The sequence below is a fragment of the Electrophorus electricus genome, chromosome 5 (assembly GCF_041902795.1).
Source record: "Electrophorus electricus isolate QZ-2024a chromosome 5, ASM4190279v1, whole genome shotgun sequence".
In the NCBI taxonomy this organism is placed as follows: Eukaryota; Metazoa; Chordata; class Actinopteri; order Gymnotiformes; family Gymnotidae; genus Electrophorus; species Electrophorus electricus.
The window spans coordinates 8652607-8671404 of record NC_137501.1 but is presented as its reverse complement, the minus strand read 5'-3'; the positions used below and the strand labels follow the sequence as shown (position 1 = coordinate 8671404).

Genomic DNA, 18798 nt, shown 5'->3' with positions numbered 1-18798 from the left:
CAAAGCATGTTTATCGGTGGCAGCACTGGGGTCTGAGGTGCTAGTAGGAGGTGCCAGCTGCTGCAGACTCACCTCGTTCTGCTCCTCGTGCTCCAGGATGGCCTGCAGGAAGGCACGCCGCTCGTGGCTGGACGACTTCTGGTCGAACATGCCCGCCTGGATGACCTTCTGGTCCACATTGAGCTTGTACTTGGCAGCAGCCAGGATCTTCTCCTCCACGCTGTTCACCGTGCACAAACGTAGAACGCGCACCTCGTTCTGCTGCCCGATGCGGTGGGCACGGTCCTGGGCCTGCAGGTCCTGGAGATGGGGATGGTGAACTCTGGTTACAATGACACACTAACACATTAATTGCTGGGTGGGGGGGGATTTGACTGCTTTAATAGTATGGAGAGGAGTTAACACATTAATCACTAGGAAGAAGGTTTAACACATTAATCATTATGGAGGAGGAGTTAATGCATTAATAACTATAATGCATTAATTGCTGGGTGGGAGGCCTGCTCATTGCTGATTTTTTCCAGGAAAAGCAGCCGATATGAACTTTTTGTACGTCAGCATGCTGGAAGAAGAATCTCAATATTACAGAATGAGACGATGTTTTTTTTTAATATAGAATAAGTAATTGGTCAGAGATGTCTAGTGAAAGATGCCATCAAGATGCTGAAACTGCAAAGAACAAATGAGGTCGTGTCACCTCCAGGCCTCTCATTGACACTGCCGCAGCGTTCAGTGTCTTTTTCTCTCTAATCACTGTCAGAGCCGAACCTGGTGGGGGTTCCAGTCACTGTCGAAGATGACGACGGTGTCTGCGGCCTGCAGGTTGAGGCCCAGGCCACCCGCCCTGGTGCTTAGGAGGAAGATGAAGTACTGCGAGCCTTCCTCGTTAAACTTCTTCAGCAGCGTGGCACGGTCCTCTGACTTGGTCGTGCCTGCGAGACAATTGCGGAAACAACCGAGACATTTTTGCTGGCTGAATGATCTACGGGACACATCTGGGACACTGCTCGCGGAGAGGTAGACCACTTTCTTCCTTTGTTGCCACACGCAGAAGGAATGCTTGTTGCTTTCTGGCGTTTTTGTTGTGTGGTGAAATGGGTAAAGAACAAACACCTACTAAAGAACAGTGGGCATGTTCGTCACCGTTCCTTGGCAGTTCTTCATTGCGAATCCCGCTTGGAAGCTAGCCAAGCTTATTCTTGTAGCACATGTGTGGCGGAGGACACGGAAAACACAAACACGTGGCTCACCATCTAGTCGCAGGTACAGAAAATTGCGGTAGGCAAAGTAGTCCTCCATGATGGTCATCAGGGATGTCATCTGACAAAAGAGCAAGACTCGGTGACGGGTGGACTGCAGCTTTGGCAGGATTCGGTCCAGGAGCTCAAACTTCCCTGAAGCACGGTACAGGTCAGGCCTAAGGTAAGAGCAGAAAGAAACATTTCCCAGTAGCTAAATCCCTCCCTTCAGCACAAGTGCCCAAAGCATAAAGCTGGAGGTACGAGGCTTTTTGTGATAAACGTACAAATCGGGTCATAACTAATCCTATTTGGACATTTTCAAAGTTACGCAAGGGTTGGTTTAATTTAAAGACTGCTCACCCCTGGATAATGCCATTTGGGTAGCCCAAGTGCTCAGCAAATGACTCCTAAAATTGGAGACATAAAACAAGAGTATGTGCAGTTGACCGGACCTGCCAAAACTGAGACATTTAAAACACACTTGTCGTTTGACCGGTGGACTACAAGGGCCCTTTATTGTCTGCTAGCTGGCGCCCACCTCGATGTGTTGGAACATGTAAGGGTGATTGCAGATCTTCTTCAGCTGCATGATGGTGTTCATCAGGGTCTTTGCTCCACCTTTTCCCTGTGTAGAATTAAGGAGAAATAAGCTTCATCTTGTCCATGCGGCAACCAGAATGAAGCAAAGCTCACCCATCTGCCCCTCTCGTTCTCCCTTTACCTTCTTGTCTTTCTCTGAGCCATCCGTAAGCAGGATGCCTTTGCCTTGCATGTGTCTGTAAAGGACCTTCTGGATAGCAGACATGTCGCATTTGATCACATACTCCACCTGCAACGCAAAAGGGATATATAAGGAAATGCTAGCAAGTGTAATGCTTCTTGAAATGGATGGAGGTCAGTTAAACGAACTGAGGGCCCAACATGTGGGTCAAATGAATATGACGCAAATCTATTCATGCATCACCTTCTCAGGCAGCTGAGACTCCACCTCCTTCTTCAGTCTGCGCAGCAAGAAGGGGCGGAGCACCTTGTGAAGACGGCGGATGATCAGGATGGTCTCCTCCTCATTCAGATCCACCTGTAAAATCCCACCAGGGACATGAGCGCGAGTCTATGCGACCCTCAGTTTCGTGTTCAGTTTCTTCTCTAACACTCAAATGTTAGAAACACTGTTCACAAACTCGCTTGGCTCATCACACCGGTCTTTAAGCCGAGACGCCGGAAGCCCAAGGGGCGCGTCTCACCCTCTCCCCAGTCATGGCGAAGGGGGCGTTGAACCACTGCTCGAAGGTGCTGCAGCTCTTGAAGATGGTGGGCAGCAGGAAGTTGAGCAGGGCCCACAGTTCGGGCAGCTTGTTCTGCAGGGGCGTGCCAGTGAGCAGCAGCCTGCGCGGCGCCACGTAGTGCGTGTTCAGCACCTGCGTCAGCTTGCAGTGGTGGTTCTTCATGCGGTGCCCTTCATCCACAATCATGTACTTCCAGCGGATCTGAGACGGAGCAAGAGACAAGCAGGGGCTCGTTATCATGCCCGTTGCTCATTATCATTCTCATTACCCCTAGGGCCCTATGATTTCTGCTATGCGTTTGGGCTGAAGCCAGGCGCTTGTCTTTCTTCTGGTCAATGAAACGTTTTTACGGACGCAAACAGTGGTAAGGTTTTATCACCAATGATTCTTGGTATATTCATAAATAAGATGGACTACTTTATAGCTTATCCACATTTCATTATGAAAATGAGACAATGACTGATTAAATTGCACTTTTATTTATAGTTCTAAAATATTCGTCCTGAATTTAACCTATATTTATCTTTATAACTTTCATTTATACTCTTCTCACTACTGCTAAATATCATTGCGGCGATAAATATAAAAGGGCCATATTGCTATTGTTTGCATAATTGTACATGACAAAGCTTATTTCCTTAAAACAAAAACCGTTAAAAACCTAAAAATCCAAAAAAGGAACTTGGGAAGATTTGGATTTGTCTGGGCTCCGTACTGGGCATCCGGGCGACTCTCACCTTGGCGAGGATGTGCTTGTCTTTGATGATGTACTCGTAAGTGGTGAGCAGCACGTTGAATTTCCCGCTGCGCAACGGCGCCACCAGAGACCTGCGCATGGACGGTGTGCCCTGGGACCGGCAAACCCAAACACGCCGTCATTTGTCCGCCAAACACTGTGTTGTTTAATGTTTCCCCTCACCCACAAAGAATGTAAAATTGATTCTGACCTTGTAAGCAATTTTACCAATGGATGGTGCCCACTTGTCAAGTTCATAAACCCAGTTGGACAAAGTCCTACGACAAAGGGAAGAAAAATCGATATCATCAATTTAAGGGAAACTTCACTCGATGAGTGTGTGAAAGAAGCCATCTTCCCGGCCTGATGGGGGGTCCAAATTAATGAAGACTGGTGGGAAGGGAGAGACAGCTCAGAATGGGGCTAAGGCCTCCAGGCAGATCAATCATGGGGCCACTGGGCTGAGTCTCCGCTTGTTTTGCCATGCATCATACTGAGAGCCTATTTCTGACTTTCATCATTCCGGCTCCTCGCAGCTCATGCCGCACAGAAACAGTGAGTCCCCCGGTGTTCTAGCAGGGGACAGCCAGTGAGCCGGGTGAAAAGGCTAAGCAAATCCATTTTGATGGCGGGCTTCCACTCGAGACTAAGAAAACTTTGTTAATCTCATGACGGGAGCACTCAAGCGATGATACTCTTCGCAACTTCATACAGCTGCGCTTCGGAATGACTATAGTGTTCCTTTTGAGAACGATTTTGAAACTTAAAAAAAATTGTATTAAATGGAAATTATTTTAACTTGGAATTGAATATAGTGACTATGTAAAAAAACAAAAACAAAGCATGCAATAATAAAACACAGATGTATAGCCTCGTAAAGTAAGCTTCAGGATCAAATCAATTATGCTTAACTGATCCAACATGCTGCCTACAACATTTAATCTACATCATATTATAGCTGCTCATCAAACTACAGCCCACTGTAGATAAAATTTCTTTCATAGCATCCTCTTAGCATTCATGGCTTGTTTTAACTCATTGGAATAATTGATCTTCAGCTGCCAGCACTGTGTTTAACACTGCGTTAATACCTAATGGACCAGTCAAATCCTTATTGGTGACCTCAGCTCTTCATTATGTTCCACATAATCTTACTTTAAGCTCCTCTGTGTCTTAGCCAGGCGCACTGTGCACGTCAGCGTGGGACTCACGAGAGCGGCACGATGATCAGATAAGGGCCATTCAGCCTCTTCAGTTCCATCAGGTAGGTGATGAGGGCGATGGTCTGGATGGTCTTGCCCAGACCCATCTCGTCAGCCAGGATGCCATTCAGGTTGTTGTTGTACAGGGACACCATCCACTCCAGTCCCTGAATCTAACCGGTGAGAGAGGACAGGTGTTACTTTTTTTCCTAACACTGAGGAAAACGCACATCAACGCTGTAGAAAAGTGAGAAACAAGCATTTTGCAAGATTAACCTTTAATGTTGAATGGGTTGTTCCACAATTGTTGTGGAATCATATACTTTTTCCTTTCATTTCAAAACCCTAGTAATCCTCGCAGAGACCCTTAAATCCCAGAATCCCTACAAATCCAAAAACGGCAATCAGAAATATATCTGAGCAAAATCATTATCCTTATATTGGCAGATAAACCAAAACCTAGACTTTTAGTGCATCACAGACTGACTACCAGATGTTCATTTCTCTGTATTTTCTTCTCTGTAGTTTTTTTTCCCTTTAAGACTGGTAAAATATCACTAAAATTAGAATTTCAGGAATAAGTAGTGTTCGGAATTTCACAGGCTCACCATCCTTTACATTTACATTTACGGCATTTAGCTGACGCTTTTATCCAAAGCAACTTACAATCCTTTAAGACCAGAAGTGGCTTCCGTGTTTGCAAAAAGTGTAAACACTTGCATTACATACATGGGTTCACATGATAATCGGAAACTATTGGAAATGTTTTAATTTGATAGTATTCTTATATCCTAGGTGTACATGTGTTACCATGTGCTATTTCGGCCATCCTCTAAACCTTCATCGGTGGTCAGGTTGACTACATGGCCACAGTTAGCCGCATGGTTTTGCGTGGTGGATGCAACCTCACCCCAACAGTCATGCTGATGCATGTAAAACAACCCAGTAAAAGCCACAACCAGTTGCAGAAGTATTGGAGGTAGCAGTAAAGCTTAGAAGTAGTCACAGAAGAAATATGCAGTGGAAATGCTCCTACTCCTCTTTTGTAAAGAGTGAGACAACTGCGCCGGTTTCAGCATTTGGCAGACACCCCCTCCAAGAATGGCTTACGTTTTTATCGGCACGGCAGAACATGTACTACCCAGGAATCGAATCCATGACCTTGCCAACATCTGAACTACTGGAGCAAAGCTTTTTAGTAGATCTTCACCTGGTACTGCTTGAGCGTCCCATTGACTAGGAGGGACGACTGCTTTTCCACTTTCTCAGTGACAGCGTGGGCTACTCCGTAGTAGGACTGCAAGCTGGTCTGTCCTGCCTGGACGCTGTACTCATCGTCTACATCCTGCTTGGCTGACCTACAGAGGGCAAGGCAAGGAAGCACGAGCTCATGTCCTGTCCCCTCTGAGGGGTCAGAATTGTGCAGTTTAAGATTAGTCTAGATTACATTATGCACTCATTTCATTGGTCAATCTGTAGGCAACAGATAGGTTATGCAATAAACTGGCTCACTTAACAAAACTTGGAAACAAAAATTGGAAAATGTGAAGAGAAAAATAAGGGTAAAAAGGGCAGTTGTTAAGATACCGTCGCCCCCGGGTGACCTGAGAGATCTTATCTTTGATGCAAAAATAGGCCACGTACTCTATGATGTGCTTGGCAGCCTTTTCAGAAACCTCGTCACTGTTGGGATCGATGATTTTCTTTTCTTCCGATTCGGCTCGGGAGACCACCTCCTCTTCATCCTGGGAAGGCAAGGAGGTGAATTAATGTCAGCCCGTTCCTCCAGCTCCAAAAGGAACAAAGCCAGCTGGCTCAAATGAAAGATGTTAAGAGGTGGCTAATGGGTGGTGTTGTGAGGTAACAAACAAAAAAACAGTGGCATATGCGTGCGGTTATCAAAGTTCAGACTTCACGGGAGGGTTGGGGTGGCAGCGGTATTGGGTCGATGCTCACCTCTTCTTCAAACTCAGAGCCGCTTTCTTCACTGTCTGATCGCGGTGCCACTTCGTAGCTGTCATCGGGAGGGTTTAGGCCACAGGTAAGTGCTTGAACATTTACGTATTTATCCAGGCGTGACAACGTATCTGGTTCTTACCCTTCCAACACTAAATTTTCTAATCTTCCCACTTTTTAACTTTTTTTTACAGTCTGAAATAAACTGTATGTATATGACTAGAATTGAATAGGAAATCAATAAATAAATGTGGAATCAGATTCAGTTATTCCTCACAAATCATATAGACATGTACCTCTGATTTCTGAATCAGACTGCCAACCCTATGACACATAATGCAGGGGGGAGTGGAAAAGGGAGGGGTTGGTGGAGTGGAAACATCTCACCCAGGATTCATCTCAAGCCAGGCCTCCAGCTGGCTGGACTTGGGGGCGTCCGTGCCCTGAAGCACCTTCCCCGTCTCTGTCTGAATGACCTTGACTGGGAGCTCGCTCATCTGACTGCTCTCATCTATGGGCTGCAGGAGGAAACAGCATTGGGGCAAGCTACTTTAAAATGTAACTAGCCAAACTTCATGTGATGCAAAAAAAAAAATCAAATCAAAGCAAGTTTTGTCACACACACATAAACAGTACATGTAGGGAAATGCTTGTTATACTTGTATGCTTATCCATCACCAGGTAAAAACAAAATATACACAATATACAGTAGAAAGAATAAGACACAAAAGGAGAAGAATATGACAATATAAAAAATATAGAAATATATAAAAGAAAGTTAAAAATATAAGTAGATGTGTGCATATAATAAACACAGTGCATATTCAGTGTGTGGGCCCAAATGGTCTGAGGAAATAGGCTCCTCCTCATTCTATCTGTGTTGGCCTTCAGGGAGCGGAAATATTTCCCTGACCGCAAAAGAGAGAAGAGTCCATTGTTGGGATGGCTGAGGTCTTTCACTCTCTTCTTGGCTTTAGTCCATCACCGCTTGCTGTGGCCAGACTGCAGGTCTGGGAGCTCCATTTGGATGTTGCGCTCAGCTGATCGCACCACCCTCTGCTTGGTGCTGTTCCCAAACCAGGCTGTAACGCTTCCCTTCAGGACCCTCTCAAGGGTGCAAGAGTAAAAGTTCTTTAGCACCGTGGAAGGCAGTTTAACGTCTTTAAAGCATCTAAGGGGGTAAAGCCACTGGTGGGCCTTCTTCACCAGGGTTTTGATGTGGCAGGGCCATGATAAGCCCTATGTGATGTAGACACCAAGATACTAGAAACTGTCCTCTTGCTGCACTGGGGTACCGTTGATCCTGAGGGGGTGGTAGATCATCTGCTGTTTCTGCTGTTGCTGAAGTCCACTATCTACTCCTTTGTCTTGCTGACATTCAGGAGATGGTTCTCCTCACACCAGTTCTCTAGGTGCTTCACCTACTCCCAATTAGGCCCATCCCAACAGTGTCATCAGCAAACCTGACAATAATGGTAGAGTTGAAAGTGGCCACACATATGTGTACCATTAGTACTGCAGGGGGCTAAGCACACAACTCTGTGGAGCTCTAGTGCAAAGGGTGAGGGAGGATGAGACATGTCTGCACACCAACAGTGCTTGTGATCTGCCTGTCACAAAGTTGAAGATCCACTCACATACAGATAGGTTTAGTCCCAGGTCCTCTAACTTGGTGGTAAGTATGGAGGGGATTACAGTATTAAATGCTGAGCGGTAGTCAACAAAGAGCATTGTAACAATTTCCCCTCCTAGTGTCCAGATGAGTCAGGGCTATATACAATAAGTATGTAATGGCAAGTCAAGGCTGTGTGCAAGTGTGTGATGTAGCTCAGAAATGTTAAAGCCTTCAAAGTAATGTAGCTAGGTAAACTATGTGTTGCATGGCAAAAGTAGCTGATGCTACAATTGCTAATACTGTCCAACTATGGGATTAAATCCACAGAGGACCATGACTTGTACAGCAACCACCGCTGATGCTCCTAACAACTGCCGGTGAGGGACGCTAATTCATTAGCAGGTTTCCTAATGCTACCACTGCATGGTCTTAACTATTTTTAGACTCACCTCTCCATCAGGTCCAATTGCCCCAAGCCCTTCAGTGTCTCCATCTTCCTTCTAAAGAGTTCATTGACAGGCAAAAAAGACATATATGAGAGTGTTTCATTTAGAACTATAAAGTAACACAGTTCTACAAAGTTTCCTAGACCTAGATTAAGAATCATCATTGGAAATTCTTTGGTTTAGACTTTAGATCAGGGTCTAGGAAACTGGTCCATAATGATTAAGATTTGATAAAGCTTTAACATTTTTATAAAGTTTTAATGCTCAAAAAATCATCCTACCACTCACCTTCTTCTTCTTTCTCCTCTTCTTCTTCTCCTTGGCAGCCTGGGCTGCCTTGTGCTCATAGACCAGAGTGGTGAGGTTGGCTACATACTCATCAGTCTGCTGCAGCAGGTAAGCCAGACGCTTGTCTTTCTTCTGGTCAATGAGCTTCCTGTAGCCCTCTTCATCTTCAGCCTACACCAGAACAAACACACATCGTTACTTTTTAGACTCCTTTTAAGGCTCTGAAGATGTCTCTTAGATGTTACATCTCTTATGATGTTCTTTGTATGTTCCTTAAAAACAGTGCTTTGAAGAAGATCCAAACCAACATACCATTAGCCTCCTCATTCTCTCTTTCTCGATCCTCTCAGTTTCCTTCTTTTGCTCCCTCTCTGTGTTGGTATGCCAGGTTGCAACTGCCTTGGACAGCTTCTGAATCTTTCCAGAGATTGACCTGTGGTATTCCTTGAAGTCCTTAGCATGCTGAAGGATGCTGTTAAGATATTCCTGGGAAAAATGAAAAGGAAAAAATTTAGAACATGAATGAGCACTTTTCCAAGACTACTCTGCCTCTCCACCTTGGACAACGATGTCGGACAAAGCCCCAGTAAAGATACCACAAGGGAGGTCTGCATGTGTGCCATACCTGGTGCTTCTGCCGGCGTTTCCTCTCCTGCTCAATCTTCTGCTGCTTCTCCAGCTTCTCTGTCATGCGAGCCTCGCGCAGCGTCTGCCGCTTGCTACGCTTATAGGCCTTGGAGTTGAGGGCCGTCTCCAACGTGGTGTCCCTGCGCATGCAGGCCACCACATCCTGCCGCAGCTAAGGAGCACCAGAGAGCAGGGTCAGGACAACAGCGCCAGAGAAACAGTGTCAGGACAACAGCATCAGGCTCTGAAAATATGATCTGACCATCATCATCATCCCACACATCATTTTATTTTACTCAACAATGAATACTGAAAATTTTACCAAACATAACATGGGTTGTCCAAACAAAGTGCTGTACCTTTGTAGCAGATATCCAAACCTGATCGTTTTTTGTTTGTATGGCAGAGAAGGTTATACGCAGACCTGAACAGACCTGATTCCAATGACCCCCTTTTCAAGGGCATGCTGTCATCGAGGTTCACATGCTTTCTATCAGTATAATTATCCAGATAACTCTATATAAACTTTTGTTTATGACTGTAAGTGAAAGTCCACAGTTCAGTTTTAAATATCAGTTCTTGCATAGAGTACATTTCAAAACTGTAACCTAGATATCTTTCACACAAACATTTTGTCCTGTGTACTAAATAAAGGTATTCTACTGCAGATGCACAATGATATCAGAATCATATGGGCAGATAATTGCTTTTTAAAAAGATCACTGGCATCAGGCCAATGCATAGATTTGACTGATGATATCCCGATATTCAAAATGATATTTGATGACACGTTGGAAGGGCACCATTTCATGTGTAGGAGACGCTGGCTGTCCCACAGCAGTGCAGCTAAAGTGTCCACAGCATGGAAGTTTTACAAAGTAAACACAACATGCAGTCTGCAACACATGCACAATTAACAGAGTAGCTGACAGTCAACGAGGAGACGCCCACAGCTCCATGTACACAAGCAAAACTAGATTAGCTCCTTCAGATATCAAAAGTGTTTGACAAAAACACCCCAAAAGCTACAATTATTACAGCAAAGGGGGGCAGAATTTATCACTCTGGATTATCAGACACTCTCTGTTGTGGATGATATTAGGTTTTTGATGATGGTCAGAACATCCTGAGCCATGATGCACCATACTTACAGCCCACCATGCGCAACAGGTTTCTTCCAGTGCTGGGTCTCGAAGGTAACTGTGACAAGCAGAGATGGCCATTTGAAACACTATCAAACACAAGCCAGCTTTCGCCCCACCACCATCCAAGAGGACCTGGGCTAGGAGAAAAGAGCTAAGCTGTGTGGTGAGATGTGCTGTCTCTTTGATATGCATACCTGAAGGAATGCAGGTAAACCTGAGGTAAACACTCAAATGTGTACATAATTTCCACACTAATAAAATATCACATCAACATTCCCAAAAGAAAGTCAACTGAAAAGTAAAGTTAATGCAATATTTTATTAATGAGGAAATAATGTGAAACCCCAGAGAAGCTGGGGTTCAGCAGCGACATGTGAGCAAGAGCTCCCCCTTCTGGATGTTTGCAGACTTCCAGTCCAATCAAGTCCTGGTGGCTCTTGGTGGTGCAAATATTTATATCTGTCTACCTTTTAATGTACACGTTTGTAATCAAGTATTTTTCATGTTTTAATAGGAAAAATGGCAATGAACTTAAACCTGTCTATGTGTGATTACTGCTTAGGTGCAGGGATTCCTGTCAGAAGCTCCAATACCAAAGGCCGCTGCAGTTCTGGAATAACAACAAAAGTCGATTTCCTACTTCTGCCAAAGTAGTGCACAAGTTCCTGTTGGCCATGTGCACTGTTGTCAACAGTGAAAGGTTTTTCACTGCAACCAGCTATGTTATCAGTGAGAAGAGGAACACATGTGACAAGGCACAGATGCTTGTTTGTTAAGATTAACCTTCCTCTTGTGCTAAATAAAAATACCGATGAAATGTGTACTGTATAATGCATTGTTTTTTAATTAACTTTACATTTTTTATATTTAGCACTTAAAGCTGTTACCAGTTCATGTAAAGACCAGTTACATAATTTCTTTTCTGGAAACACCTTTAATTTAGGTCTGTTTGCATACGGTTGATTGAAAGCTAAAACATTATGCAATGGAATGTTAAATTTGTATATAATCCAAGGGTAATCTTGGATAATCCTATCTAATCCAGTAATATCAGAAATATCAGGGGTATCTTATAAATGTATAAAGGCATTGGCACACGCACACACACACACACACACACACACATATATATAATATTGGTTATCGGCATTAGCCTAGATTTCCCATATATGTGCATCCATATATTTTATGAATTTATGACAGAAATTAAGTAGTGCATTAATCTTTTACTCCTTGTGTGGTTTCACATACATTCAGATAAAGGGATAGCAGCTGCTTTTAAAACCGTCCTAGTATACTGAGCTTTTATCTATGCCTGAGAGTTGAGAATGCAGTAAGAGCACCCCCTAATGGACAACTTGGCACAATTCACTGCCTAGGGTCGGAGAATCCCTCTGGTGCATTTCTTTTGGTTCCAACACACTTTACTCAACTCACTGGCCAATTAACAAGCCATTCACTAGCTGTTCATGTGCAAGATATGCAGTGCAGTAGTAATGGTGGGTTAGTGAGCTAATGCATACCCGACTCAACATTTGAATGTGCCATCAGTTGGAGTATCAGAACAAAACAACAGGGGTTTTTTAAGACTTAAAATAGACTTTACCTGGCGCTGGAAGTTGAGTAGTCTCAAGGCCTTCAGCTCCACTGTTGCTTTAGTTCTTAGGTCAGGTGGCAATGAACCAGGCAAATTTTCCAGCTCCTGGATTCTGTGGGCAATCCTGGCTTGTAGCCTAATGGCAAGGATACATAAAATGAGACTTAGATAAAATGACAGATTAGAGCTATATTTAACACTGCACATCATGACATACTACTGTGCAAAAATCTATCAGCAAACATATCAACTGAAATGTGTTCTGTAGGCTAAACATGAACAAATGCCCAAATGTTTTCATCAGCTCTAGTTGTTATGCAATCTCGTTTTTTTTATGCAACTCTACTTTTTATACTCTCCTTAAGCATAATCAAGCCATCAAGTCACGAAGTCTCAAAAAAAAAACAACAAAAAAAAAACCTCTTAAGTCATACCTCATAAATGTGGTTTTTGTTTTTATATAATTTGTGATTTTACCAACCCCAACAACCGTACTGGTTCTATCATATACCACATATATTACTGTTATATCGGTCCTGTCCTATGGTGAAGTCTATCATTGACCATAATATTTGTTTAACATCACCAAGGTCTGATTGGACTGGATTATGAGCTTGGCCTGCATCTCTGTTTTTAAGCAATACTTCTTTTTATTCTATAAAACAATTGTCTGTATTGTCTGCTGGTTTCTCAATTATAAAAACCTTTTGTTGGCTGCTGCGCACCTCCTAAAGCAGTCACTGCAAACCCTGTTTTGAACCTGAAGCACATGACGGGCAGAATAACGCACTCCACTGAACTGTGGCACTGGCACTCCCAACACACAACGCTGACACCACAGCGACTGCCCACTCACATAAAATGGAGGATCCTAAAAATGTGTGCACTTTTGTTCACGGTCACATATGTCAAAACACCTTTTTAAAATTCAATTAAGATTTTAATTAATTTTTCTCATTAATAAACTTGTTTATTTGTATATTTTATTTTGCATTTGTTTTCATTTTTAATAGCATTCCCACGCAAACCTGCTTTATGGAAAAGACCATAAACACCAAACATTAGTAATACTAGTGTAGTTAATCCATATGTTAAGACACCACTCAATCTTAAGAAGGGTTCTTCTGGGATGAGCTAATATGCATCTGTGGCATTTAGGACCACCAGAGTGAAAACATGTTCTTGAAAACATCTGATGTTTAAAAGCTCCCATCCAAATTTGATGTGTATAAAACCAATCGGCTTTGTCCCATTTGAAAAAAGACTTAGGCTTCGATTACAACCAAGTTAAGAGTTCCCTCCAGTACAAGTGCCTCTAACTATTAGCTGAAATTCAGGACAAAGTCAAGAAAAAAGCAGCCTCCATAACAAGCCTAAATAACAAGGACAAACCTCCAGCCTTAGCAACAAGGACTCGACGAGTAGCAGCGGCATGGACGGGTTATGTCACAGGTTAGAAGGTAGGTTAGACATTTTTAACGAGCAGTAAATAACTGAACAAGGCCTGTGAAGGCTGTAGTGGCATGGCTGATGAGGTGTACCTGTACTCTCGCTCCTGCAGGAGTTCCACGGGGTCCAGGCCCTGTGGCTTCTGAATGGGTGTGATGCGGTTCTGTTTCTGCTGAAGCTGGATAATGAGGGAGGACTGGCCAGGGCCCTGCTGTTGCTGAGGCTGTGGTTGCTGGGCTGGGGGTTGGGGCTGAGGGGTAATGGAGGTGCTGGGCGTGGGCTGGGCGGTGGTGGCAGTGGGGGTCTGCAGAGGAACGGGAGAGGGCCTGCCACTTGGGGCAGGGACTGGGAGCTTCTGGGGGCCAGTGGGGGCCTCAGCGCCTTGACCTGAAATGAAGTCAGAGATTCTGGTGAAGAGATGTTAAGTGAAGGTTAACACATAACTGAAGGTTTCTGTACACTGAACTGTGTTCAGGTGCTCTAAAATCACCGATAACCCAAACAAATTTCTATTGCTACATTTCGTATTACCCATTTCAGGACAGTGGTTAGAGGCTGGGCTAAGTATTATGATACCACCTTTGGCACCATTGGTAAAGATAAGCAAAAAGGCTAAGGAAAAAGAACTTTCATACCAGACAGCGATAAAGACAATCTCAGAAGCAAAGCTTTCTCCAAAGATCACAGGTGAACAACTGCAGGACTGTTGCATTCTGGGGTTATCAAGGCTCTATAACTACAGACACCACATCTATGCCAAACAATTTACCTAGCTTCTCAAAAAAAACCTCTGCTGTCAACAAACCTCAAAAAAAGTGCTTGGAGTCAGATATCTGGAGCTAAACATGAAAACTTTGGAACTACAGTCTGATATGCCAAAAACATTTAGGCAACCTGTGATGGTTGTGGATTTATAATGAAGTGGGGCTGTTTTTCTTTCAAACACTCTGGGAATCTTGTTAAGAAACATAGAATTATGATCTTTGTGAAATACCCAATTTTAGATCAATCCACTGGGAGGCTAAGACTGGTTAGATTTTTTTATTTTGACAAATATTCAAAGTATTCCTATACACACAAATGGTTCACTGACCATAGAATCAAACTTCACTAAAAGGTTTGATTTCTCTCCCATTTGCAGTGCAGATCAAACTGATAAACAACAAAGAAATTTTCTTTGTCTACGTTGGCTCATGCTTACCAAGATGCCACTAATATTACAGAGGAAGCAAGTAAAGAACAAGAAATTTCAAGCACTACATTTCTTAAGGCCATGGGTCCTTTCTGAAACATCCGAGAGCAGGGATAACTTTTACACATTAGCAAACAGTGAGAATTTATGTGTGTGTCTGTGGAGGGGTGATCACTGGCTCAGAGGAATTGCTTCTGAGATCAGAGAGCTGCCCACACACCCTCGGTCCATGGCTTCGGACCAGCACTTGGAGCATGTGTTTGCATGGCCGGAGTAGGACACGGGCCAGACACAGGTCCTCCATGGGGCAACGGCATGCCTGCAAAAACAGCACAAACAAACAGGGCGTGGTCAACTACTATTAGATATTAGAGCTGAAAGGAAAAGATCCCAGAACACTTCTGTACTCCGTGCATTTTATTGTGACTATTAAATGTGACTCAGAGAGTTGGTGTGTCATTTTGAATAGAAAATTATATAATTTAAATAATCAATCTACATTTAATCAATATATTTACATTATGTAACTATTAATTTTATTCTCATCACAGAGAACAGCAATAAAAACAATAATATATGCATATATACATCATAACAGTTGTTGGTATTCATAATAATTATTTTATCATTGTGGTTAATAAATCTGTGATTTTTTCTTTTGGCACCACTGCCCACCATGCTCGTTGCCATGACGACTGTATCACTGCACGGTGTGGTCAGCACACGCTCAGCTCTTAAAGGAAATCAGAGGAGTTAATCTGATTGGATAAGATAGTAGCAAGCTAAATAACATTTGTTGATCATGTATTCAATCTAACTGAAATGGCTCTGCGCAAGATTATTGCCTCTGCTGCTGTGCATGAAAACAGCAAACAGCATTTCTGACACACCCACATTTAAGCACTTTAACATTTTTTTGTTTAAAACGTATTATTATAAAGTCACTTGATTTGCTATGAATCTTGCTATGAAGTGGACTGAAAAAAATTATGACATGTCAAATATTTTCAAATGTAATCAACAACTCTCCGATACTGACTCATAGTAGTAAGATTTTTAAATGGTCTGTATATATATTTTTAAAAAGCTAAAAATGAAATCAAAGAAAAAAATTAATTCAGTCATAGCAAACAGAAGAACACAGTGGTAATGTATTCTTATGTATTCTTCTTATGCCCCAGCATGTTTGGTAATGATACTACAAATCCCAGCACGCACCTGGAGGCCTATTGTAAGGGCCACTGTTGACTGGCTGCTGCTGCATCGTGGGAAGGCTCCTCTTGCCCTGCACGGCCAGTTGCAGGTTTTCAGGTAGAGGCTGTCCCCTGCCCAGGATCTTGTAAGCCAAGATCTGTGCCCGGAGCTGCTGCAGCTGGACAGGGCTGAAGGCAGAGTGGCCACGGCCCTGTTGTCCCATCCCCTGAGGGTCCATCTGCATCATAGGGCCTGACTGGGCCTGGGGCATCTGGGGTGTGGCAGGTCCCCCTGCTGACATGGGGCTCGGTACATGTTCTGGTAGAGGCCCCATCGGGGAAGGGTGAGGGGACAAGTATCCTAGAAAAAAGAACAGACGTCTCTTTAAGAACAGACGACTCTTTAGGCACAAAAGTGATTGAAAACTACAGTAATCAATAATGATAAGCACTGTAAATAACACCATTTAAAATAAATTGCAATAAAATTGCCTGTAACCTAAAATTACTCTTTTGTACTACAACATTTAACTATTCAATATACACAGACCTTGGCTATGCTGATCCATTGGACTCTGTGGAGGACCCATGCCACTGTGAAGAGATCTCATCCCAACACCTTTCATCTGACCATAGTGCATGTCCTCTCCCATTCCCTTCTCATGCATTCCGTCCAAGGGCTGTCAGATTTGGCAAAAATGAAGAGAATGAATTAAAACATTTACTAATACGTTGTAAAAAAAAACACAGATAGAAAAAGTTAAAACCATAAAATAGGCTGTCTTTCACCAGTGGAGCTCTGTGTACCTTGTGCATGGGATGCATGTTCTCCTGAGAATAGTCTCCAGCACCCTGGCTCTGTATACTGTGGGGGACACTGGGAGGACCTGGGCTAGGGCCCATCATGCTGTGAACAGAGCCTGGAGACGGACCTGGGCCAGGGCTGGGCCCCAGGATGGGCCCTGGAGACAAGCCAGCACCTGGGGACGGACCAGGATGGGACATTCCGACCGATGGATCAGTTGGGGTTGACATCTACTAGCTGGGAAATTGCAAATAGAACAGGAAAAAAATCATTTAGTTACAGGAAGATGTTTGTCTACATTAACAATGTATCAACATGAGATATCAAATAAAATGGCTATGTCGTGATATCTGCAATGTGTATGTGTGTATATATATATATATATATATATATATATATATATATATATATATATATATATATATATATATATAATGTGTGTGTTTGTATATGAAACATACATATTCAAACAAACACACATAAATCAAAACCAAAATATATCAATGGAATATGTCTACTATTGTAACGTTTACATTTTTTGTTTTGGCGCATTTTTATCCCTTGGAGTTTTGTCCAAGTTTATTTATCAAGGAAGAAAAAAAAATGTCCCCGCCTAACTAGCGTAATCCAGTTTGTATAAATGGATTGAGAAAGTGTGACATGATTTGCATAACAATGTAACAAACAGAACGAACTGACACTTGAAACATTCGTCTCATCAGTTAGATTCGACTGACCTCACTTTACCACAAGCATATACTTTTGCGGTATGAGCAAACTGTAGCTATGCATTAGTCAACGTTTCTACACAAATGGTGTTGCTTTTCAATTACAAAACTATACAGCAAGTTAGCTATGATATATAAACACAAAGTTCCAATTAAATGCAGGAAAACAATGCAAATAAAAATAATGCTTCATATACATTTAGTAGTAAAGATTCTGTCTGGAAAATTAGACAGCTTGTATGCATTTTCCCAGAGGGTTGACCGTACAGGCCAAGCTTTTAATGTAATTAAACGACAAAGAAGATTACGAAAACTTTGTGATCAGTAAACACGTACGATGTTTTTGTTTATTTATTTACAGCACTATTCATCAGCTTTATTAGTAGTAACAATAAAAGAAAAATGCAGCTGAGATAAGCGGGGTTTTATTTTTTGGATAGTTGCGCTGACTGGATCATGGCTTCCCGACCCAGTCATGACAGTCTACCCCCTCGAAACTTAACGCACGCCATTGCAGTTTGATTAAATCTGTCCAAAGTTCCGAAAACGTTGCTGCGGCGGCGGTCTCTAAATATATAGCGCAGGCACTACGTGCACTTATAACTGGAATTATTATAAAAACAACTTTCTCTTTAATGTTTGTATAAATTTATCACCCTAAATTCATGTCAAAGTTCCACCTACGCATAGCTTACCAGTTAGCTAACGCTAGCTAGCGAACTAGCTAGATTGCCATTACCCATAATGCTTGAAGTAGCAACAAGCTAGCTAGCAACAAGCTAACCCCGGGCTACACCTGTATAGTGAAGTTAGCTATGATAGCATGCTAGTTGGCTGCCTATATAATGGAACCATCGTAATTCTCCTCGACATTAATACTGCGTCCACCGTTGGAGAATGTATACTTTTATCATTCTTAAAGCAAACAGTATAAGACTCAGTTACCTTTCGAGAGACAGAAATCAATATTAGGACCTAGTGCATTATTTCGCCTTCAAAAATATGACTGCCATTAGTCGATCCCCTCCCCCTCTGTTTTGCTGACATATTCCTTTGCATTTTTTGTGAGTGTTTCGTCTTCTGATTTGTTGAGAGGACAGGAAACGCTGGCGTATTTGTTAGATGATTGGTCAAAGAGTAGATCAATTTCAACGTTTCTATACTTGGGGGTGGGTGTTATCATTTTTATAGTTACTTTCGTTATGCTTCGCCGAACGTGCTAGAAGTCTGATATAAAGTGTATTACTTGCTATCTGTCTGATTTGTGTTTCCGGCGCTCGTGGATTTGGCTG

The 18798-nt window shown here is 42.8% G+C and overlaps 1 protein-coding gene across 3 annotated transcripts in view; it reads right to left on the bottom strand.

Annotated features, from left to right (window-relative positions):
• smarca2 (SWI/SNF related BAF chromatin remodeling complex subunit ATPase 2) overlaps positions 1-18558 on the bottom strand; it is a 32862-nt gene extending 14304 nt beyond the window's left edge. For all 3 annotated transcript variants that reach the window (XR_004776457.2, XM_027028461.3, XM_081714116.1), the window contains exons 1-26: positions 18452-18558; positions 16781-17015; positions 16524-16653; positions 15999-16334; positions 15001-15099; positions 13681-13975; positions 12149-12275; positions 9396-9569; positions 9083-9256; positions 8771-8941; positions 8486-8536; positions 6809-6939; positions 6422-6479; positions 6110-6210; positions 5676-5823; positions 4475-4638; positions 3475-3541; positions 3265-3375; positions 2486-2728; positions 2206-2319; positions 1963-2070; positions 1780-1866; positions 1602-1648; positions 1251-1417; positions 769-932; positions 73-300 (exon numbers count right to left, since the gene is read on the bottom strand). Coding sequence is in view for 2 of the 3 variants with exons in the window: in XM_027028461.3 (XP_026884262.3) it covers positions 73-300; positions 769-932; positions 1251-1417; positions 1602-1648; positions 1780-1866; positions 1963-2070; positions 2206-2319; positions 2486-2728; positions 3265-3375; positions 3475-3541; positions 4475-4638; positions 5676-5823; positions 6110-6210; positions 6422-6479; positions 6809-6939; positions 8486-8536; positions 8771-8941; positions 9083-9256; positions 9396-9569; positions 12149-12275; positions 13681-13975; positions 15001-15099; positions 15999-16334; positions 16524-16653; positions 16781-17008 (3723 nt within the window). In the remaining variant the exon portion in view is untranslated. The remainder of the gene's footprint in view (positions 1-72; positions 301-768; positions 933-1250; positions 1418-1601; positions 1649-1779; positions 1867-1962; positions 2071-2205; positions 2320-2485; positions 2729-3264; positions 3376-3474; positions 3542-4474; positions 4639-5675; positions 5824-6109; positions 6211-6421; positions 6480-6808; positions 6940-8485; positions 8537-8770; positions 8942-9082; positions 9257-9395; positions 9570-12148; positions 12276-13680; positions 13976-15000; positions 15100-15998; positions 16335-16523; positions 16654-16780; positions 17016-18451) is intronic.
• Between the last annotated feature and the right edge of the window lie 240 nt (positions 18559-18798).